This window comes from Scardinius erythrophthalmus (assembly GCF_964197995.2).
Source record: "Scardinius erythrophthalmus genome assembly, chromosome: 5".
Taxonomy (NCBI): domain Eukaryota; kingdom Metazoa; phylum Chordata; class Actinopteri; order Cypriniformes; family Leuciscidae; genus Scardinius; species Scardinius erythrophthalmus.
This window is the reverse complement of record NC_138225.1, coordinates 14789788-14814218: the sequence shown is the minus strand read 5'-3', so window position 1 is coordinate 14814218 and position 24431 is coordinate 14789788. Positions and strand designations below refer to the sequence as shown.

General features: G+C 38.1%; 2 protein-coding genes across 9 annotated transcripts; one reads left to right on the top strand and one right to left on the bottom strand.

Annotated features, from left to right (window-relative positions):
• On the top strand, positions 1 to 5921 carry apool (apolipoprotein O-like). The gene is made up of 9 exons (XM_081364878.1): positions 1 to 42; positions 637 to 744; positions 1175 to 1294; positions 1957 to 2011; positions 2093 to 2191; positions 2278 to 2369; positions 2488 to 2586; positions 3107 to 3869; positions 4454 to 5921. The coding sequence occupies exons 1-9, from the start codon at positions 31 to 33 to the stop codon at positions 4540 to 4542; spliced, it is 1437 nt and encodes a 478-aa protein (XP_081221004.1). The 5' UTR covers positions 1 to 30; the 3' UTR covers positions 4543 to 5921.
• radx (RPA1 related single stranded DNA binding protein) lies at positions 5916 to 23549 on the bottom strand. Of its 8 annotated transcripts, none has more exons than XM_081364866.1 (16): positions 23438 to 23549; positions 22657 to 23221; positions 19709 to 19851; positions 19402 to 19594; positions 19147 to 19255; positions 13326 to 13426; positions 13069 to 13188; positions 12885 to 12977; positions 12627 to 12800; positions 9058 to 9215; positions 8779 to 8915; positions 8025 to 8069; positions 7546 to 7634; positions 6665 to 6952; positions 6423 to 6587; positions 5916 to 6334 (listed from the first exon to the last, which is right to left on the bottom strand). In XM_081364866.1, the coding sequence occupies exons 2-16, from the start codon at positions 23210 to 23212 to the stop codon at positions 6186 to 6188; spliced, it is 2520 nt and encodes an 839-aa protein (XP_081220992.1). In that variant the 5' UTR covers positions 23213 to 23221; positions 23438 to 23549; the 3' UTR covers positions 5916 to 6185. The 8 variants fall into 8 exon arrangements, with proteins under 8 accessions (XP_081220992.1, XP_081220985.1, XP_081220986.1 ...); XM_081364859.1 differs by having other exon boundaries at positions 7501 to 7640; positions 22627 to 23221; positions 23438 to 23527; XM_081364860.1 differs by having other exon boundaries at positions 7501 to 7634; positions 22627 to 23221; positions 23438 to 23527.
• Positions 23550 to 24431: the final 882 nt, after the last annotated feature.

Below are 24431 nucleotides of genomic sequence, written 5' to 3'. Positions count from 1 at the left end.
CGTAGTGAGACCGAAGGGGGCGGGACCGGCATGGCGGCCAAGGTGAGTTACACTTCCAACTGAGTTAGTTCAAATGATTATGTTCATTCTTTTATAATATATCCATTCTGCAGTAGAGTATCACGCAATTTCGTCAAGTATAATTTCTCACGAGTTTGTTAAACCACAGCGAAGAACATGCTGTTCCTAAACTCACTCTCATACATGATGAGCTTTTTGAGGCACCTGTCTCTAATTTTCGGGAAACGACATTCTCTCTGTCGCTTTCTATCACCCAGAAGACTCAAAAGACAGCTTTTGGTTTGGGATTATTACACGCAGTAAAGCGTCTTTTCTTGCTTCAGTCCATTAAACTAATATAGATAATGTGCTTGAGGGAAGATCAAGAAGCTGAAAGGGGGAAAACGCTCAGCCAGGACAAAGCTGATTGTTATACTACAAATGGCATTATATTATTATAGTTCTACGTTATTATAGGCATTATATTACTGCAAACATGTTCACTGAAAACTACACAACACATATAAATGTACCATCATATTCTCCCATGTTTTGGGCATGAAATATGGTAGTAACATGTAAGTCCTATGGTATATGAATGAGTCTTTATTAATAAAATATTGTGTTGATCCTCAGATTCTGAAATACGCAGCGCTTCCTGCTGCTGCTGCAGTGGGTTTGGGTTCACTCAGAATTTATTCCATGAATGAGAAACAAAATGAGGAGCTAATATCTCCAAGAGAGGTAAGAAGTCATGTTTGGAATATAATACACCTATCAGCAGTGTTTTTGATGTATGTGCATTATTGGGGATGCATTTATTGGATCAAAAGCGACAAATATTTATAATGTTACAAACGAAATAAATGGTTGTGTTTTCCACAAAAGTTCCTGAGCAGCAAATCAGCATATTCGAATGATTTCTGAAGGATCATGTGACACTGAGGACTAGAGTAATGATGCTGAAAATTCAGCTTGGCCATCACAGGAATAAATTACATTTTTAAATTGTAATATTTCACTATATTACTGTTTTTGATCGAATAAATGCAGCCTTAGGAGATTAAGAGACTTTAAAGACCCCAAACTTTTGAACAGTAGTGTATTAGTGTGAAGTAATGCATGTGTTAAAAATATCACCATGTCCTCTCTTTCTGTTTCTGCCTCTGTCCAGTTGTCTATCTACTCCCCAGATGTTCCTGCTGTGCCATTAGTGGAAGAGCAGCCTGGTGTAGTGCAGACGGGGCTGGGGGGCGTGAGGACGGGCCTGAAGCCGTATGTCAGAGCCGTGCAGGTCTGATACACATGCTGTCCTGTCACACTGTGATAAGGAATGAGTTTGTCATTAGCCATGTTTCCGTCCACCTATTCAAAAACAAATTTTGGAATATCACATAAAAAAGCGCTGGATGGAAACATCAAGATTCACATAAATTCTAAAAATGTGCATATAAAAAATCATATCTTATCCAATAAGAAGACATGTGCATGAACTATGATGGAAACGCATTTACAGAATGAATCACTCAATGCTCAAAAAAAAAAAAAAAAATCAACACCTCAACAGAGGATGTGATTGGATAACTGGACTCACCAGCAGATCAGTTTAATTTCACAGCATCTCATAATATGTTGTTTTAGTTATTCTGAAATGCCTGAGCCAAAGTCTGTCATCAGAATGATTTAATATAATAACCTCCCAGAGCCGCCTCACACGATTGCATTTACAAACACCAGGCATCCGAACGCAAGATAACATGACAGCATTGATTGCGTTTCATTTTCCCGCTCTTTTGTTCTCTATAATACATGGGTAGGAAACTGCGCAGATGTTTCATGTGATATTCCAATTTAACGTACAAGATAGATCCGCAACTTTAGGTGGAAACATAGCTATTATAATATGATTGACGGAACAACAAAATGATCTGTTAGCATTCTCTCTTCTTTTTACAGAGCGCCTTGACTTCAGTCAAAGTTGGTGTGATATCTGTTTACCAGGCCGGGGAAGGTGAGTCTGATGTGTGCGATTGAGCGAAAGGCAGGAAATGACTGTGAACCTGACCTTTAACCTCTGACCCTCTCATTTCAGACACGTATCACTTCCTTCGAGATCCACCCCCTGGCTTCCTGCCAAGAGTGGGTGTCATCGGTGTGTCTGGATTGGGTGGCCTGGTTCTGGCACGCAAGGGTAAGCTTAGTGTGCGGTCACTGCATGTTGTTTTACCGTTTAAATCGATTAAGAAGCAGCATCTGTGTGTGTGTGTTTTTGCCCAGGCTCTCGTTTAAAGAGGATTGTCGTACCTCTTGGATTGGCTACTGCTGGTACTGCTGTATGTTACCCCACACAGACTGTTGCAGTCCTGAAGGTACATTCTCTCTCTCTCAAAAATATTTTGACTTGATGTAAATTTTTCCCAAACTTAGGAAATCTTTTCTTCTCCAATATATTTCTACTTCATTGTTGAAACTATTTTTTTTTAATAGATCACAGGTAAAAAGGTGTATAATGTCAGTTCATCTGTTGCTTCAATGTTGAAATCCAAACCAAAGGAAGATGTCATCATGTCTGCTGTTAGCGTGGAGGTAATTACATATTTCATATTAAAATTATGCAAATTTGGAGAAGTGTCTGCTAAAGTAATAAATGCAAATATAAGCCCCTTAAGTTGGCTTTTTCTAAATGTTGTTGATGTAAACAATTCATCTGTGCACTTTTTTTTTTTTTGACATTGTAATTTTTTGATTAAAGTATGATAACTCGAACTTCTTGTGAAATACACACTTCTCCAATCATCTTTTCTGCTTAAACCCTCTTTCTTATAATCGACTAGAAGCTTGCGTTAAGATCTTTACAATCAACCGACCATAGAACCAATTCCCCACCTTACTTTTTTTAGTAAGGTGGGGTAATCTGTTTCACACATTTCAGATGTACATCACAATATGGAAAAAAAAGATGTCGCTAATTAAAAACACTTTACACGAAATTAAGTTTTATACTAATTAAGCGTAGCCAATTAGCCTGTCAAGATAATTTTGCATTTATTTTACTCCAATGTTAAAAGTAATTTTATATATTGCTATATAATTTGTTTTTTTACAGTCTGCTGCTGCAGTAACGAGCCCAGATACAGAATCACCCGTTAAAGCACTTTCTGAACTCTCACCCGAGTCTGAGCCGCCCCCTGCTGTTTCAGATGAGGAAGTTACACCAACATCCAAAGCTGAATCAGTGGAATTGTCCCCAGTAGCTGTTATCGTATCAGAAGATGTTGTAGAACCTCCCTCTGTTGTTGATTTAACAACCCAAATTGCTTCCCCACTCTCTGAACCTGAATCTCCCCCTGCACTTGAGACTGCCCCAGTTACAGAAACTACCCCTGAACCTGTTGATGGTACTGTCCGAGATGCAGAATCCACCCTGGAGCCTGTTGCTGAAACTGTCGAAGAAAGCACGCCTGAGCCCCCTGTCCCAGAACCTGTGGTCAAAACTGCCCCAGAAGCAGCACCTGCTGACTGTGCTGAAGACACTGCTCCTGAGCCAACACCTTCCGCTGAAACGAATATTACTCCTCTTGAGGAGTCCGATCCTGAAATTGTCCCAGAAGCTGCCCCTGCTAGTCCAGAATTTGAAGTCCCTGCACCTACGGTTGTTATAGAAGAGGCTACGCCCTCAACTACATCTACAGTAGAGGAAAGCACACCCCCTGCCCCCATCCTTCCTGAAGATACCACCCCAACCACAGTAGATGAGGAACCGGCTTCTGTTACCCCGCCCTCTGCTGAAGAAGCCATACCTCTGACTCCTCCCCCATCAGAAGAGGCTCCGCCTTCATCTCAACCTCCTGTAGTTGAGCCAGCCACAAGTGAGAGAACTTTTTATTTTATTTTATATTCCTCCAAGTCTAATGCAGCCTTCCTAGTAAATTCCTGTAGAATAAAATGGACGAATTGATCAGTTTATTTTTTTTTGTACCTGACAAAGACGGGAAGGGTTAATTAAGAGCAAAATATGCACCTTAATTTGTGTGTAATTTAGGCTTTTTATATTTTATTTTATATATATTTTTCTATTTTATCAATCTGCTTTCCAAATAATGGGAAATGTTGTTTGGTCATGCATTTATTTGAAATAGAAATGTTTTTTAACAATGTTAAAGTCTTTACTGTCACAGTCACTTTTGATCAATTTTAATACATCCTTGCTGAATAAAAATATTAATTAAAAGTAAAAGTAAAAAAAAAAAAAAAAGTTCTGACTCCAAACCAGTTTATACTGGTCAGTAAATACCAGTTTGCTTCCACCATGTTTGTTAAATTTTTACATTTTGGTGCTGCTTGTGTGCATCTTCATGTTTACCTTGCAAATTCAATCATTCTTACATGACTTGGCAGCATACACACTTCCTCTTCTCCACATACTAATATCCCCCTTTTCTTTTTATCCTAGTAAAGTCACGCTTTGTTCCTGACCCTTCTCTGCTGGACCACGGCCAGTCTAATCCAGAGGACGCAGACATGTACAGCACACGGAGCTGAATGAGTGATAGTGACTGCAGATGAGAGAGAGATGGAAATTATGAGATATTTTAATGTGCCATGTTTCCAGCAGAGTTTAAACGTTTTGTAATTAGGTTTAATTACAAAATTATTATTTTACCAATAATGTGATGTGGTGAAGAAGGTAATGGCATGTTTCTTTTTTTCTGTGATGCTTCACTCTTATGAGAAGTTTCTTACCTCAGCAGGGATATCAAACACACACACACACACACACACACACACACACACACACACACACACACTTTCTGTGTTAATACACGTTGTCCACATTGTGTTTAGTAGCTCTTTCTCATTGTGACACTACTAAGGAAAATCCAGGCCCAGGGTTACAGTATTTTAATAAAAAGCCTGTGGTCCCTTAGTCTCATCTCCAGGTTTATTTCCAGTAGCAACAGGAAGTTTGTTCATTTTATACAGTTACAATTTGCATTTAAAACTGGACCACACCAAAAACTTTTTTTTTTTATATGAACAAAAAATATTTGACGTGTATATGAGTATTGACTAAAAAATATGCTACGGGGTTAGGAGAAAATATATCAAGCATTATCTACAATTTTGACTTGAAAAATGTGTTGAATGATCTATGCAAATATTCGTTCACGCCACATTTTAAATTTCAAAAGGGCTTTTCACACTGCGCGTAACGTTTTTCTAAACCCCGCTTTTAACACGGGGTCAAAGGAACGGTTCACACTTGTAATTCCGAAGCGAGTTTAGCACCGCTTTTTACCCGGGTTATGACCAATTTTGCGTTGTCAAACTGCACCGTGAAAGGTTACTTCAGAATGTTAGGGCTAGATGCTTAACAATAGACAGCAAATCGCTTGCCTCATTCACGTGCTTTGGACAATCACACCAACACCGCCTGTTGTACTAAACGGTTCAGCGATTGAAGGGAAATGTGACTGAGTGAAAACACGCGAATTGGAGTAAAGAGAGACTGATTTATTCTTACCTTTATAGTCCAAAAAGAACCTTCAGGGAAAACAACACGGTAATATATTGAATGAAGACGCGCAATGCCAGAGCCTTTATGTAAACAGTTCCCGTGCTGCGTTCGTCCAATCAATGACACGTCACGGATACAGCAAACAAGAACGTTATAACCCCGCGTTTAAAAATGTCCAGTGTGAAACTTCAGGATTAATTGTTAACCCCGGGTAAAGTATGAACAGTGTGAAACGTAGAAGTACCCAGTCAACCATTTCAAGTGTGAAAAGCCCTAGTATTTCTCAGAGGGCACTGACGGTGCAGAGCAAATGTTTTACATTAAAATATTTAATTTATACTGTCTTTACATGAATCTGTTGTCTGTGCAAAAGAAAAATCAGGACATGAAAATAAATAGATTTAAAGAACGTTTTGAGTGTTTATTTTTCTAAAACGTTTCCTGAAATTTCAAACAAAAGATTATAATCATATTTTATCTATACAACAACGAACAAAAACTCAACAAAAAAGCCATTTTACACATAAAATTAGTCTTCCAGTCCCCTAAAATAACTCAAATAAGAACACACTGATATCAGTCCCGGCACATGTCATCTTCCTTGTCCAGGACTTTGCTTTTTTTTTTTTGGCATGATTGATTTTTTTTTTTTATTAGGTGTGTCCACTCATTGAGTGCTGTCGGGCTGGCAGGTGTCCGCTGTCCTGTAGAGTTTAGAGCAGATCATTTCCACCCTGCCTTCTCCAAGCAGACACAGATCAACAATACACACCACACGCTCTGACTCCAGCATAGGGGCAGAACTCATCAACGACTCTGCAGAAAAAAAACATGCACTGTGACTCACAGATTATTCAGCAGAGATGGAGGATGTGAACAGAACAGAGTGGTAAAACACACACACCTGGTGCGGGAAAGCTGCCGTCTGGCTGAACACACAGACGTCCTGATGAAATGCAGGACAGCAGTGAGTTGTCATGCTGAGTGTGTGGCACTCCAGCAGCTCTGGGGTCATCAGATGAGACGACGGGCACAAACAGAACATCTACTGCAGCCGTTTGATTCAGCCCTGAGAGGAGAAGAGAGGTCCAGTTATTACCTGAAGCTCCATTCCACAACATAGTGAGCTGCAAGTGCTGCTCTCACCCAGAATCGTGAGCATGAAGTAACCGGGGCAGGCCACAGGTGTGCGCGTGTGCGTCTGTGAGGTCAGATCGGGGTTCCATCTTGCTGGGCTCAGGTTCAGGTCATGTAGTAGAACTTCTCTGTCGTCAAAGTGGAATTTTTCAGGAATACTTTCCTGATCGAGTCTGCCACTGCAAACGTGATCTGCCACTTGCTGTTTCACTAACGGCCAGACTCTGCTCTCCCATAATGCAATGGGGTGGCTAGCAGCTTGCTGTACATCTGGGACTTGCGATGTCTGGTCAGTCTCTTTAAAAATAACAACACAATATTTGATATTACAATACCGTTTAGAAATTTGATGTTTTTGAAAGAAGTCTCTTATGCTCACCAAGGCTACATTTATTTAATCAAAATACAGGTCAAACAGAAATAATGTGAAATATTATTAAAATGTAAAATAACTTCTGTTTTCTGCTAAACTGTAATATATTCCTGTGATGGCAAATCAAAGCCATTACTTTAGTCTTCAGTGTCACATGATCCTTCAGAAACCATTCTAATATGCTGTTTTGGTGCTCAAGAAACATTTCTTATTATTAACAATGTTGAAAACAGTCGTGCTGCTGAATACCTTTTCAGAAACAGTGATACATTTTTAAAGATTTTTAACATTATAAATGTCTTACATTTTGATCAATTTAATGCATCCTTGCTGAATAAAATGATTTACTGACCCCAAACTTTTGAACAGAAGTTAATGTATATTTTATCATTACAAATTACTCCAGATATTTAACACATTCAATTATGTATTATATTATACATGTGTCAGTGATGTTCAGAAGGTGCGACACCTTTTCCTACAGCTGACTGTCTAAATGATATGTGTTCATCTTCACCCTCAGATTCGTCTGACTCCAACTCCCTTTCGTCCTGTTGTTCTTCTTCTTCCTCTTCGTGAGAGGTAAAGGCAACCTGCATACCTGCACTGTACCTCAATGGAGAAAAAAATATTATTCATATTGTGCACTTACAATGGGAGTCAATAGGGCAAGGCACTCAAATGGAATAAATGCTAAATACACAGTTTTCAACTGTGGTCGTAATAAAAAACAAAACGGGTACATTTTCAGATTAAAATATATGATAGTTAACTAGACAATAATAAAAAAAAATGCATATAGATATTTTGTTATCAGTATGCTTAACTGAAAAGTGATTTGTTTTATTTATGGGCTTTAACACACAATATTTTAATTTAGAAGAATTCTTTACTTAAAAAATAAACATGTAGATGTAAAATTGAATAACAAATTCTTACGAAATTCTTCCTAATTAATTAATTCAAGTGAGACTGTGTGTAATGTGCTTAGATTACCTGTTGGACTGCATTTTGGATCTGGTAAAATACTGACAATGCACTCTAAACAAAGAGGGGAAAAAAATAATTGGTGACATACTAATGAAATTAAAAACTTTTCATATGAAGTAATTACACTAATTAAGCAATATTTGTTTATCCTTGTTGCCACACCTGCCACTGGCTAGTAAACCAGCCATTAAATGTCTTACCTGCCAAGAAACATTTTTTTGCATTAATTTTTATTGACATTTGTCTTTAGACTCTTCCTTAAACATTTACACCGCTGTTCAAAAGATTGGGGTGATTTATAATAAAATAGATGCAGTTCTTTTCATCAAATAATCCTGACAAAAATGCATCATGGTTTCCACAAAAATATTAAGCAGCTTAACTGTTTTCAACATTGATAATAATAAGAATTGCAAAGCAGCAAATCAGCATATTTGAAAGATTTCTGAAGGATTATGTGACACTGAAGACTGGAGTAATGATGCTGAAAAATCAGCTTTGCTATCACAGGAATATATTACAATTTGTAATATTTTAAAATAGAAAACAGTTATTTTAATTTTCAATCAAATTTCACAATATTACTGTTTTTACTGTATTTATGACCTAATAAATGCAGTCTTGGTGAGCTTAAAAGACTTATTTATAAAAAATAAAAAAAAAATCTCACTGACCCCAAACCTTTGAACAGTAGTGTATAATGAAAAATACCATGGATCTGATTCACTTTGGCTACTTGTACTGGTTAAGAAAGCTTTACCTAGAGCCTGTCTGCACTCTCCTGCGTTTGGGTGAGACTGTAATATCCGAATCAGGTGAGGTTGAATCCGTTTCTCTCTGTGACAGAGTCATCTCACCCTTTGTGTTGCTGACCCCTCGTACTGAGACACCCTCCTCCTTTAAAGACATCACCAATGATGTCATTATTTTTGTCAGCACATTTAGATTCTTTCTAAAAAAATGTAAAGGGAAATAACAGACTGTCCTCAAGGTGGCTGCAGCTGACTGGCTGTTTTCATCTTGATTCAGAAGTACAGACCTGTTGTTGATGACTGTGTGGCGGCTCAGGCTGTGGTGGCCAGATGTGGAACTGCACAGCAGCCACGTGACCCTGTATAGCTACTCTCCTGTGCTCCCTGTAATGCAGACTCTCCAGCTCCCCCTTCAGCTCAGTCACTGCAGTTATAGAAAACTCATCTACAACACACAGGATTAAACATGTGACCCCACTGATTTACATAGTAATTTTTTTCCTATACTATGGAAGTCAATGTTGCCCATCGACTGTGTGGTTACCAGTATTCTTCACAATATCTTCATTTGTGTTCAGTAGAAGAAAGAAATTCATACAGTTTTGGAACTTGAGGGTGAGTAAATGACAGAATTTTTATTTATCCCTTTAAAACTGCAGTGTACCAAAGACAGTCTCAAAAAAGCGATTTGAAACCGCCCCCGTTTCCTACTGTCAAACATTTAACCATCACGTCAACATGCAGTGCTTTTCTCCACTGACTTTCTTTGATGTTCAAAGCGTTTCTAAGGATGTTGATTTTTAGAAGGCAACTGTCTGACTCTGAGTAGGCGAACGGGAACATGTTTAACATGTATAAACACATTATTAGCTGTTTGATAACATAGTCAAGCAAAAGGCTAATCATATCGATTACTGTTATGTGTCCGACGACGTAGAGAGCGATACATAAAACGCATTACCATTCTTTCTGATACATCAACTTATACGAGCCTGTATAATTCACTCTTTCACTTCAGAATCAGTTTCTGGTTCAAACATACAGTGGGGAGAACAAGTATTTGATACACTGACGATTTTGCAGGTTTTCCTACTTACGTAGAAAATGTAGAGGTCTGTAATTTTTATCATAGGTACACTTCAACTGTGAGAGACGGAATCTAAAACAAAAATCCAGAAAATCACATTGTATGATTTTTAAATAATTAATTTGCATTTTATTGCATGACATAAGTATTTGATCACCGACCAACCAGTAAGAATTCCGGCTCTCACAGACCTGTTAGTTTTTCTTTAAGAAGCCCTCCTGTTTTCCACTCATTAACTGCACCTGTTTGAACTCGTTGCCTGTATAAAAGACACTTGTCCATACACTCAATCAAACAGACTCCAACCTCTCCACAATGGCCAAGACCAGAGAGCTGTGTAAGGACATCAGGGATAAAATTGTAGACCTGCACAAGGCTAGGATGGGCTACAGGACAATAGGCAAGCAGCTTGGTGAGAAGGCAACAACTGTTGGCGCAATTATTAGAAAATGGAAGAAGTTCAAGATGACGGTCAATCTCCCTCGGTCTGGGGCACCATGCAAGATCTCACCTCGTGGGGCATCAATAATCATGAGAAAGGTGAGGGATCAGCCCAGATCTACACGGAAGGACCTGGTCAATGACCTGAAGAGAGCTGGGACCACAGTGTCAAAGAAAACCATTAGTAACACACTACGCCGTCATGGATTAAAATCCTGCAGCGCAAGCAAGGTCCCCCTGCTCAAGCCAGCGCATGTCCAGGCCCGTCTGAAGTTTGCCAATGACCATCTGGATGATCCAGAGGAGGAATGGGAGAAGGTCATGTGGTCTGATGAGACAAAATAGAGCTTTTTGGTCTAAACTCCACTTGCCGTGTTTGGAGGAAGAAGAAGAAGGAGTACAACCCAAGAACACCATCCCAACCGTAAAGCATGTAGGTGGAAACATCATTCTTCGGGGATGCTTTTCTGCAAAGGGGACAGGACGACTGCACCGTATTGAGGGGAAGATGGATGGGGCCATGTATCGCGAGATCTTGGCCAACAACCTCCTTCCCTCAGTAAGAGCATTGAAGATGGGTCGTGGCCGGGTCTTCCAGCATGACAACGCCCCAAAACACACAGCCAGGGCAACTAAGGAGTGGCTCCGTAAAGAAGCATCTCAAGGTCCTGGAGTGGCCTAGCCAGTCTCCAGACCTGAACCCAATAGAAAATCTTTGGAGGGAGCTGAAAGTCCGTATTGCCAAGCGACAGCCCCGAAACCGGAAGGATCTGGAGAAGGTCTGTATGGAGGAGTGGGCCAAAATCCCTGCTGCAGTGTGTGCAAACCTGGTCAAGAACTACAGGAAACGTATGATCTCTGTAATTGCAAACAAAGGTTTCTGTACCAAATATTACGTTCTGCTTTTCTGATGTATCAAATACTTATGTCATGGTCCGAATGGTCCTATAGCATGTGTTCCCTGTCGGTCAATGTGTGTTTGCATTCCGCTGCGTGTTGTTTACTTTAGACGACATAAGTCATTAGTGTGTTCACGTACGCTTTGCAGACGGAGCGAGAATGGCAGGCAAGCAGCAACAACAACCAGACTCTCATCGTGGAACACCTGGCATGCAAGAAATATGACACACTGACAAGTTTTGCTAGCTAAACAAACCGAAAACATGCTGCATCTAATTCTGTTTTCAAGAATTTGTTTACGTTTGGTATTATAGTACTGTGGGACCATAGACTGTAAAAAAAGATGGACGACGCCCCTTCGCTCTCTTCCATTGATGAGAACTGAAGCCGCCAGAGTCCCGATATGGCGCTGACATATTGGAACTTGAGTCTGCGCAGTAGCGATTTCGGGACCAGACCTGCGCAGTAGTGAGCAGGAAGTAAAGCCGCAAAAACAACGCTCCGCCCTCACTCTCGCAGGGAAAGTGCATTCTGCACACTTTTTAAAAAATTGATTGCAGTACGACAAGAGGCTTGTTAAAATAAAGTAAATACAATCTCCTCAGTCCTCCGAAGATCACGAAAAAAATGTCCGTTGGTGCTTCAGTGACTACTTCGCTCAGAGAACCTGTCAATCACAGCTGTCAATCATGACGTTACACCCCCGCATCACGTAACTAACTAAAAACCAACTTATTTTTGAAACAGACACTTGAACTTACATCAGCGTGATAAAAACGACAGCAAATGAAAGAAACCACCTTTGGAAAAAAGATATTTCAAGTGTAATTTAATTGTTTAGTTGGTCTCGCGTCCCATTGAATAACACGGGGAGGCGGGGCTTATGACCTATACTAGGACCAGCCACCGGGGGGCGATCGAGACGTTTTGGCTTCACTTTTCAGGGCTTGTGCGGCACGCTTGTGTGGGACGTACGCTTTTAGTGCTATCAGGCTAAAGTTAACATTTTCCCAGATGCCCTACATCACCTTTAACATTAAAATATTGTCTATAAGTCTTCTAAACATTGGAAATAAAATAACATGACTGCGTGCAATGGTCTTATTTGCATTACAGTCTAAATTTAAAGTCAGCATGAAACTGAATTAATTTCTTCCCTATTGTTAAGTATATAAGAGTGAAATGTAGGGCGGGACTTGATTTTGTCTATTGAGGATCGTTGTGATTTGCTATTGCTGTGATCTCATGTGAGATCCCCTCGCTCAGTAAACACATTATCAGAGAAGTCTTGATTAAAGATTATGAGGCACATAGATTTAAATACATACAAATTTAAATTAATATAATAAAAACTGATAAATCATATATAACAAATACTGCAATATTCCATAAAAAAAACTTGATTTCATGTGGACTTGAAATTCTTACTGGTCATGTTGCTATTGGTGGTGGTTGGTGTGAAGGTGGGTGGGGCAGGAGGGTAGCGGTAATGTCCTCCAACTGCAGTCCTCCGCAGCACGACACTGTCCTTCAGTGTCTTGGTCCACTGGATGAAGGCTTTAACTTTTGGCTCATTGACGTAGGGCTGCTTTTTATGGCAGCCTGTTAATGCAAAAAAAAAAAAGAGACATATAAACAGTTGAGCTGATTGTGGTTATCTGTGACCTCATTGTAGCTGAAATTTACCCGTGATGAAGAGCTGTGTTTCTGTGCTACTGGTCAGATACACAGAACAGCCTGTCTGACACACCCTCATTTGAGTGCACACCAGGTACGTCACTGAGAGAGAGAGAGTGAGAATCAAATCAGGTCATTCAGCATTAGAGAAATACAATGCTTGTGGACATAAAGCCATGGGCGGGGTTTTTACTAGGACAGATGTTGTTGAAAATCTCTGGCTGGGATGAGGAGAAGATCTCCAGGATAAAAGGAGAGTCAGTTGTCCCATCCACTGCATGTACCCAGCGATACGCCCAAAACTTTTCAGGTCCTGACACACACACACACACACATACACACACATGCAGATGTAACAAGATGCGACAGGCCGTAAAGACAAAGCAGGAACAACATCTTACCTGTATAATGATCTTAACTGACAACCAGCTGTTCAATAATAGCCTATACCTGTCTTTTCCTTGCTCCTGATTCGCTCAACCCGGCCCACATAAGTCACTAGACCAATGACATCACAGGCTTGGTTACTGTTCATTGAGTCCACCTCTGACCTGATCACAGAGAGAGGTTTTGTTTAGTTAGGAGACTTTATTATTAAAAATAAAAACCATAATACAATAAAATAACCCTAACACGTTAATAACTATACTATTACTTAAATTAACTTTTTTTAACCCCTTAACTGTCACCCCCCTTTTTGAGAATGGACATTAAAATGCACTATTCAAGCTTAAATGGTTGTAATTCAAGAATGCTTTGGAGTATAGACCTAAGTTTGGTCTTGTTTTAAAGGTAAAAAATAGCAGATTATTGCTGAAGTGAAAGCACTTCAAAAAAATAAAGTATGAAAAAGTTATGGAAGTTTAAATTTACATTAAATCAAATATAATTTATTTAATATTTTTATTTTATATAAAATATATATTTTACAAAATATGTTTTACAAAAAAATTACTATAAAATCAAAGCCAAATATCTAACCAAGTTGTGTTCCAAATTTGAAGTTGATATCCCAAAAAATGAAGTTCCCATGAGATTTTGTTTAGGCGTATTACCAAAAATAGCCACCGGGTGTTATTGAATTCCATTGAATTTTACTGTATGCATTCTACCATAACAAATGAATAAACTTGTCCAAATATCACTTCTGTCACAAAATATGGAACCTTGAGACTCAGACCTTTCTGACAATATGTGTTTTGTCAAGATTAGAAAAATTTTTGATCATAAATTATGAATCATAAGGATGCCCAAAAGGGAGGAGCCTGATAAAATAATTTAGAGTACCGTTTCTATGGTAACACAATGTCCAATTTCAAAACAGTTTTCACAGGATGAATTCTGAGATCATAAGCTTTCAAATGATACCTAATTTATGATAACTAATAAAATATGTAATATAATAAAAAATGCGATAAAAAAAATATAATACAATATTTTAGAGGATAATATAAATATTATACTTTTTAGAAGATAATATTATTTTATATTTTTTTATTGACAAATACTAGATTATATATTTTCTAATGAAATTTTAGCATAAAAACCAACATATCAATTATTAAAAGTGTGTGCATCAACTTTTTGTGACAAAGGTCAGAACTCCTGTTATTACGTAGATTTTTTGAGGTGCACTCTTGTCATAAATTCATCTATTTCTGTTCCTACATAATTTATAACAAAAAACAGTCCTAAATATCTATTTAGGAGTCTTAGAACTTTCCAACGATATATAGTTTGTCATAATTAGATTAGGATTAAATAGTAATATAGGGAAGTAAAGTTAGGCGTCCCGTATACGGGACGGTGACAGTTAAGGAGAAGCTTCAAGGCTGCATTTATTTGATTAAAACATAGTAAAACAGTAGAATTAATATGAAATAATATTATTATTTTTAGTTTAGCAAACATGAATTTTTAGCAGCCATTAAGTTTTTTTCATTTGTAAAATGTAATTTAGTTTAAATTATATTTTGGTAATCTGAATTGTTTAGTCGTCTAAAACCTAATGGGTTTAGTTAAATTGTAATGCATCAATTAAGCATTTCTCTAAAATTTCCAAACTCATTAGCTACTGTATATACTCCTGGAGAAAACATCTAGGCCTATTAACCTGTTAACATGCATGATATTAAAGGTGCAATAGGTGATCAGGGAAATGCTAACTATAGCCTGCTAGCATTGAAAGAAGCGCTTGCATACATATGTGATTGTGAAATGACTCCAGTTCAGAAGTTGACCTGTTGATATAAAGGAAAGAAAGCACAGTATTCGAATCTCACTGAATTATCTGCATAGGGCAAAGTCAGCGGTAGAACTGTACTGTCAAACCTGAAATGTAGATACTTGCCACTTGTTGTCGGTTCAGTTAGGAAAGTTAGGTTGTTTGCCTGCAATTCTTGCTCTGTCTGCACAGCGTACGTGAACGCACTGATGATGTATGATGTCTGCGTTAACAACACGCAGTGGTATGCAAACACACGTTGACTGACAGGGAACACATGGAATCATTTCATTCGGACCGAACAAACATTTTATGGTCCTACGCCTTCCACACACACATATATATATATATATATATATATATATATATATATATATACACTCACCTAAAGGATTATTAGGAACACCATACTAATACTGTGTTTGACCCCCTTTCGCCTTCAGAACTGCCTTAATTCTACGTGGCATTGATTCAACAAGGTGCTGAAAGCATTCTTTAGAAATGTTGGCCCATATTGATAGGATAGCATCTTGCAGTTGATAGAGATTTGTGGGATGGGAACGAAGCTCCCGTTCCACCACATCCCAAAGATGCTCTATTGGGTTGAGATCTGGTGACTGTGGGGGCCATTTTAGTACAGTGAACTCATTGTCATGTTCAAGAAACCAATTTGAAATGATTCAAACTTTGTGACATGGTGCATTATCCTGCTGGAAGTAGCCATCAGAGGATGGGTACATGGTGGTCATAAAGGGATGGACATGGTCAGAAACAATGCTCAGGTAGGCCGTGGCATTTAAACGATGCCCAATTGGCACTAAGGGGCCTAAACTGTGCCAAGAAAACATCCCCCACACCATTACACCACCACCACCAGCCTGCACAGTGGTAACAAGGCATGATGGATCCATGTTCTCATTCTGTTTACGACAAATTCTGATTCTACCATCTAATTGTCTCAACAGAAATCGAGACTCATCAGACCAGGCAACATTTTTCCAGTCTTCAACTGTCCAATTTTGGTGAGCTTGTGCAAATTGTAGCCTCTTTTTCCTATTTGTAGTGGAGATGAGTGGTACCCGGTGGGGTCTTCTGCTGTTGTAGCCCATCCGCCTCAAGGTTGTGCGTGTTGTGGCTTCACAAATGCTTTGCTGCATACCTCGGTTGTAACGAGTGGTTATTTCAGTCAAAGTTGCTCTTCTATCAGCTTGAATCAGTCGGCCCATTCTCCTCTGACCTCTAGCATCAACAAGGCATTTTCGCCCACAGGACTGCCGCATACTGGATGTTTTTCCCTTTTCACACCATTCTTTGTAAACCCTAGAAATGGTTGTGCGTGAAAATCCCAGTAACTGAGCAGATTGTGAAATACTCAGACCGGCTCGTCTGGCACCAACAACCATGCCATCACCTTTCTTTCCCATTCTGACATTCAGTTTGGAGTTCAGGAGATTGTCTTGACCAGGATCACACCCCTAAATGCATTGATGCAACTGCCATGTGATTGGTTGATTAGATAATTGCATTAATGAGAAATTGAACAGGTGTTCCTAATAATCCTTTAGGTGAGTGTATATATTATACATGGTATGAAATAAACTTTTTCACTCACTGGCCAATTTGGGTACGAAATGTTTAAGTTACCGGTCATTCAGAACTTCTACTAGCCAAAAAAAAATAAAAATAAAAGAGAAAGAAAAAGAAATAGGCTAAATCAGATGAACTATGTCACAGCTTATATATATATATATACTTCCCCAGCAAAGTGAGCAAACATAGTAAGTAACACGCCAAATTGGCTAGTGATTTGCCAGTGTTAACCGCCATAGCTATTTTTACAGGTGTTAATTTCAAACCCTGCTATAATATATATATATATATATTAGAGGTGGGCATAGATTAATTTTTTTAATCTAGATTAATTTTGAAATTAATCTAGATTAATCTAGATTAAAATGGCTCATTTGAATTCTGCCGAAGGCATTCAGAATATGTGTGCTACCCAAATAATGACTATAAAAGTAAGTCTTTGAGAACGGGTTTCTCAAGTCAGGTGGCGCATTAGACCAGGGGCTCATCTCCTGTTTCCAAAATGCATCCCAAACTGCTTAAGAAAGCTGTTCTACTCACTGTAAAAGGTTACTACTGTACTGTTACCGTCCGTAGGCAACATTAGGTAGGCCTATGTTATTATCAACTACTAGCGATGTTGCCTAAAATCCATATTGTGATATACATTGCAGCCTCTTGCGATAACGATATTATAATAAAACAATTTCAGAACAGGTTACACAGACCCTGCTAAACAACTGCTAAATGTATTTTTTTTTAAAGGGTGTATGTAGTTTTGAGAACATATATTGTGCAAAACTGTAAGTATACAACATCATTTTGCAGATAAATAAAATGTAAGTACACTAGCTGCAGAGACTTAAGTAGGTCTAATGTTTATTATGGCTTGGAGCTTATGAAACCCCAAATTTAAAATTAGAATATTGTCTAACTGATGTCTTTTCAGTTAAAAAGAAACACAACAACGATTCTTAAAATCGGGCGCAGACAGAGATTATGTTCTACACCACTCAGATATATTGGGAATAATACGCGCACGCTGGTATTCAGTGATATGTTTCGTTTTGAATTTGAGGTGGTAGAACGGATAAGTCACGTTTTAACTTACCGAACTGTTACCTCACACACTCTGTCTATATAGTTTGCTGCTGCTCGTTGCACCGATCTTTTTCACCAGTTTTCACTTTCAGCTGTGTTACAGTGTTTAAGATGACGACGAATATGATGCGTTGCAGCCGTGTCTTCCTCGCGGCCTCGGGTAGATTGCGTCATCATAGCTTGTGTAGCTTGAGCCAGCTCCGAACCCAACTTGGAGAATAGATTAACGGCGATATTTTTTTATCGCGCGATAAGAGTCTCGCGTTAACGCCGATAACAGCCCACCACTAATATATATATACATACATATAAAATACATTTAGACCACTTTACATAGTGATTGCTATCAGGATATGAGGAGACTTTCAACCAGCATAACATAAAATGTTTCTGTAAAGAATCCCCTAATGCCCCTTTAAGGTTTGAACATGCAGAACACACACAGATTTAACTGCTGTGACATAACGTCTTTATCTTAAAATTAAATAAAACATGGTCTCTTCAATTAATGATATATGCATTCTTTATAACAACTTGCATACAATTCTTTCAATTTTCACTCTTTCAAGCAGATATATTTATTTGTAAAAATTAAATATAGATGAATCTATATTAAAGCTATTAAAATTATTCAGTCAAGTGCATTGAGTGATTTTCTCTTTTTCTTTTGTTTTATTACATTAATGATGATGGATAGCAGCAGGTTTAGGCCAAATGCATGGATTCAATACACTGATACACATTCAATATTCTACCAAATGTTTACGTTCACTTAAGACATAACTGACTGCGTTTACGTGAATACTTGGCAAAACTGATATTTTGACATAATTTTGTGTGTACTTTTCCGTTCAAGAACGAAAAGACGCAAGACAGCTCAATTCAGCTGTCTGAGAGGAGGCTTTCTGTGTGAGCACAGAAAAACGGAATGAACTGAGCTCTCTTTTGCAATCGTCATGCTTTTTTTTTTAGATTCATCCATTTTTAGGTTCACCATATGTCCGCTCTTCTCTTTCTACCAGACGTTTACATTTTTGAATGTTGTATGACACATGCAAGTGTATGCCAACTTGTGTCCCGCTGGGTAGATCAGCACGTTACAATTCAAAAGTGCACATCATCTACCAAGCAGGACATCAGTTCTGACTGGATCTCTTCCCAAACCGTCCCTGCCAATAATTTTCATCTCATTTTTATTATTTGACGAAAATGTCCAAAGATTTTTGTCACGATTTTCGCATTCAAAACTGGTTTTTATTTAGTTATAGTCTCGTTTTCGTCAGTGAAAAAAATTTGTTGACGAAAATGATTATTTATCATGGAAATTAACACTGAAATTAACAATTGAAAATGTTTGTAAGTGGCGAGTATGTGTACCTTGTGGCAAAGTTGTATGGGACATCAGGCAGACCCCACTGAGGCTGAACACTTTTTGGTGGAATCACCGTCACTACAGATGCAGGACTTCGAGGATTTAAGCAGATCTCTACAACACACAAAACAACCACAACCAAAGAGCTGAAATAATGTAACTAATCCATGAAATGGTCCAATATTGAACCTGTATAATACAAACCCAGCTGAAATACTTGCATAAGAAAGCTAGCTTTGGAAAAGCTCTGGAGTTCATACCAATGGAGTGGAAAGTCATAAGAGAGAGTGTGTGGATCTGTGGCCTAGAGCGCTTCTGATAACTGTGTTTCAGCGAGTACTGCTGTAGATATAGAACTGAGCCAACTGTCAGCCGGTTGAACCACTCAGGACAAAGATCATTCCATACAACCATAGACATGACGCCACTCTGATCAGCCACCTCACAGTACACCTGAAAGAGTGAAAGAAAGAGGGAGTGAAAAAAAAGATTATGTTTGGCACCGCTGAAATAATCAATAGCTGCAGACAAAAAAACTATGTGACCTACAGTATGACCTCAACTCACCTGAAATGGGAAGTCAATGTTTTGTCCTGGTTTTCCATAGTACCGGATCCTGGACCTATGCAGAATTCGGACCAGTAGTGGGAGAGGGCGTCTGGAGCTGTGAAAGAATGCATCCAGATCCGCAAGAAGAGTGATTCTAGAGACTGAAAAAAAGAAAGACAACAACATTGCCCAGACTATTCCTATACTATTTCTAAATACTATAACTAGGCCTGTCGCGATAGTCGATAAGTCGATTAATCGCACGATAAAAAAAAACGAGCTCGATAATTTTTCCGGCCGCGATAATTCCATTTGCATGCTTGTTTGTTTTCCTCGTCTCTCTCTCTCTACCAAAGAGACTGGATGACCACTCTCGCTCGGTTCTTTAGCGTATAGGAGGAGTGAACCCTCTTGTTGTCAGTTGCATGGTCTTTGTGTGAGAAGGCGGCGCCGCGGCGCTCAGTCACATGGTCTTTGTATGGGAAAGCGCCGGCGGGAGTGTTTGCGGCTACTGCCGGGAGAGAGAGAAGACGCTAGTTGTGAGTTGCGACAGCGAGCCCGATCACATGAAAATGCGTATCTATACCACGAATGTTATTTCTCGTGCCATTTATACGCCAAAAATAGTTTTTGCGTGCATATGATACGCTCTTTATGGCGTGTAATACGCACGCACTCCTCACCCCTAATCCTAACCAAGTATTTTCAGTGCGTAGCATGCCTTCCCGACAGTACACAATCACTTGACAAAGTAACAGGAGGACAAAGTAACAGGAGTAACAGTGCAAAATTGTGCGATATGGCTTGTTGAGGCTTTTTTTTATTTGTTTACAAAGGTCCTAACTGTCAGTTTTGCCTGTTATGGAATGTATCACTATTTAATAATGTCTAAAGCCTAATGTTTAATATTTTTTGAAGTGCAATTTTGTTTCATTTTATTTATTAACAGACATTTATTTTGTTAACAGACACTAAGAGTCCATTGCTTTCATTGTTTTTGGTTGTTTTGTTCATTTTTTGGGATATTTAAAATGTTTTCCGTTTTCAATGTTTAATATTCTTTAGAAATAAAAGTTTATAGATCGTTGAAAAGGTGTACCTGCATTATTATGCCATTATAATTATATGAAATGAAAATGGTCTCAGAACGACAATATTATCGTTTATCGCGATAATTTCTTGGACAATTTATCGTCCAGCAAAATTTGTTATCGTGACAGGCCTAACTATAACTATTTCACTATTATAAATTGTGTGCAAAAGAACAGCTGTGTTTGAATATTACAAACATGTAAATTCTCTCATTCGATGTTCTCATTTTTTGTACACAATTTTTGACATACAACTCCATTTGTCAAACTCAATAATCCAACACTTTTAAGCTATTATTATTTGAAAATAGTAGTGATGATATTTGATGATATTTCTTCTGAATATTCATATTCTCTCTGATGATGCGTTTACTGGCATGAGGGCGGGGCAACCTGTCACTCACAGATCACAGCAATAGCAAACCACAACTACCAAACAATCCATCAATTCCCGATGGACAAAATCAAGTCCCGTCCCGCCCTACATTTTTCTTGTGCAAGAAGCCGTTTCACTCAGTTATACGTCACAATAAGAAAGAAAGGACTATTGCAACTTTCGTTTCATACTAATTTTAATATTACTATATTAATATATATTTTTTAATATTTATATACAAATATTTTATTTTTTGTATGGCACTTATACGTTTATTAATAATTACAAGCAAACAGTTTGGCCCTAAACTAACTAGGCTTTATAGGCGTATAAGCCTAACTTTTATTTAAACCTTTATATGTATGTATGCATGTTATGTACAGTACCAGTCAAAAGTTTGGAAACATTACTATTTTTAATGTTTTTGAAAGAAGTCTCTTATGCTCATCAAGCCTGTAGTTAAAAACAAAAAAAAAAAAAAAAAAAAAACAGTAATATTATGAAATATTGTTACAATTTAAAATAATGGTTCTCTTTTTTAATATACTTTAAAATGTAATTTATTTTTGTGATGCAAAGCTGAATTTTCATCAGCAAGTACTCCAGTCTTTGGTGTCTTATGATCCTTCAGAAATCATTCTAATATGATGATTTGATTCTCAGTTATTATCACTGATGAAAACAGTTGTGCTGCTTAATATTTTTTTTGGAATACTTTTTTCAGGATTCATTGATGAGTAAAACATTAACAGCATTTATTCATAAAAACAGCATTTATTCAAAATAAAAACATTTCTAACAATATAAATCGTTACCATCACCTTTTATCAATTTAACACATCCTTGTTGAATTAAAGTACTAATTTCTTTAAAAAAAATAGTTATTGTTCCCAAACTTTTGAACGGTAGTGTATATTGTTACAAAAGATTTCTATTCTAAATAAATACAGTTCTTTTTAACTTTGTATTCATCAAATAATCCTGAAAAAAGTATCTCAGGTTCTAAAAAAAATATTAAGCAGCACAACTGTTTCCAACATTGATCATAAATCATCATATTAGAATGATTTCTGAAGGATCATAAGACACCAAAGACTGGAGTACTTGCTGATGAAAATTCAGCTTTGCATCACAAAAATAAATTACATTTTAAAGTATATTAAAAAAAGAGAACCATTATTTTATTTATTTCATAATATTACTGTTTTTTTTTTGTTTTTTTTGAACTGCAGGCTTGATGAGCATAAGACTTCTTTCAAAAACATTAAAAATAGTAATGTTTCCAAACTTTTGACTGGTACTGTATATGCATGAATATACATCTCTGTGTGTGTGTAATGTATAAATATGTATGTATTTATCTATGTATGCATGCATATTATATATACACACACATACATACATACATACATACATACATACATACATACATACACATACACATACAGTATACACACACGCTTGTATACTTTTTTTTTCTTCCACTGCTGATCTCATACCATCAATAACCACGTCTGGAGGTGGGTTGTTCGGAACCCACACGCTCCCATAAGGATCATCGTTTATCCACAGTGGTAAATAATATTTTCTGCTCAACTGCAGGGGTCCATCGGATCGGGTCACATAGTCCTGGCACCACTGCGGGATTGTCTCTACGTCTTTAATGGACGTAAATCTCTCAGGAAGCTCCACGACGCTGTGAATGCCATCTATCCTCAGGTAACTGTGATTCAGTCTCGTCTCATCGTGAACCAACGACAGCAGTGACACCAGGACCCCCGCCCCGCAGCGCAGCGATCCCGTCCGGACCCAGCGGGTCAGACTGTCCGCCAGCTGACACTTCATCCTCCATCGGCCGTCCGTGATCGTCAGGTCGTAGCTGTAGCTCTCACCGGAGGGATGTTGTAAGCCCAAGTACCGGTCCAGAGCGACGACAGCCAGGCACAGCGGGCTGGCGAGGGTCAGGGAGAGAGTGTGCGCGGACCGCAGCTGTTCAAACACAGCCTGAAGAGCAGAACCGGACCCGCTGTCACTGTGATCCGCTGGACCTGCCATCTCTGAAACCTGAGACGGTTAGAACATCTAACAGTTAGACCCAAACCTCTAACGTTACACGATCTGGCCCGAACCAGCATTTAATGAAGTTTAATACGTGTATAAGTAACTTATATGAAAGCGACTGCAGGATATAGACTTGCTAAGCTTGCGTATCTGAACTTTACACCGTATTATTCTTTTTCATTTTGAAACAATATAAGTTAATGCGATTTTATAGCATACACTGTCATTTATTGAAATCTGAAGTCAGCTCAATCCTCACGGAATGTAAACAAACTCCAAGCGCGCGGCGAGTTCGTGTTTCTTCTTCCCGAATCACGAGCAGCAGCAGAAGATTAAACACTGCAAGGAACCGCAGCGCCAACTACAGGCACGGAGGACACCGTCTGCAACTTTGATCCCACTTTCACAGACCAAACTGCATGTTTGAGCTGTTTTAACGAAAGTAACGTGCACAGACATATCTTAAAATATTTTTTGGAGAATACCAAGTGGTCAGAACAAACAAAAGATGGAGCTGAAAAAGTAATGCTGGTTTATTTTGCCAACGGCGCACAGGGCTTCATCAGGGCTAAAATATCTTAAAATATGTCAGTGCCATTGTTTTGTCTCAAGATGCACACCAGTAATGTTATTTTTTTTTCTAAGGCACCTTTTTGAAAGCTATACTTAAATGTCCTAATTAAACTAAAGGTCTTATCCTGGCTTAATAAGCTTGTCTGTGAAACCAGGTTTAGTTTTGTGCTGCTTGTGATTCGGGAAGAAGAAACATGACCTTAAGGATAATAATGTATGTTTTGAAATTGCATTACAGTCGATTTTTAAAATTCAATATTATTGGACAAGCACATTTTGCGATACAAATTAAGCAAGAGGTTGTGTTTATAATTATAGGTTTAAAAAAAAAAGTGTAAAAATAATGAAAAGTCACTATAACATCCAAGCTGTTTCAGAATGTAAACTTTTTTATTATTAATTTCTTTTAAAACAATATTAACAATATGTTAAAGCTTGTTGTGATGGTATATGTACACAGAAGAATAAAAGGGGGAAAAAACAAGCCATACATCATTGACTGTGCAACATCAACTCGCTGAACTGACAAACAGAAAGCTTTACGTCCCCCAAAGTAAGACACTTCAATAATTAATCTGTTACAAAATACCTGTTTTACTTTCAAATCATACACTGTATATAAATTTATTTCAATCTATTT

Excerpts from the sequence above, each read along its gene's own strand:
- apool (XM_081364878.1), top strand. Across the intron at positions 2,012-2,092 it reads TGTTTACCAGGCCGGGGAAG|ACACGTATCACTTCCTTCGA; the intron begins GTGAGTCTGATG and ends CTCTCATTTCAG. Across the intron at positions 2,587-3,106 it reads TGTCTGCTGTTAGCGTGGAG|TCTGCTGCTGCAGTAACGAG; the intron begins GTAATTACATAT and ends GTTTTTTTACAG.
- radx (XM_081364859.1), bottom strand. The coding sequence starts at position 23,212 with ATGGCAGGTCCAGCGGATCACAGTGACAGCGGGTCCGGTTCTGCTCTT. Across the intron at positions 19,852-22,626 it reads AGCAGTGGAAGAAAAAAAAA|TCTCTAGAATCACTCTTCTT; the intron begins GTATACAAGCGT and ends TCTTTTTTTCAG. Across the intron at positions 8,070-8,778 it reads AGAGTGCAGACAGGCTCTAG|AGTGCATTGTCAGTATTTTA; the intron begins GTAAAGCTTTCT and ends CTCTTTGTTTAG.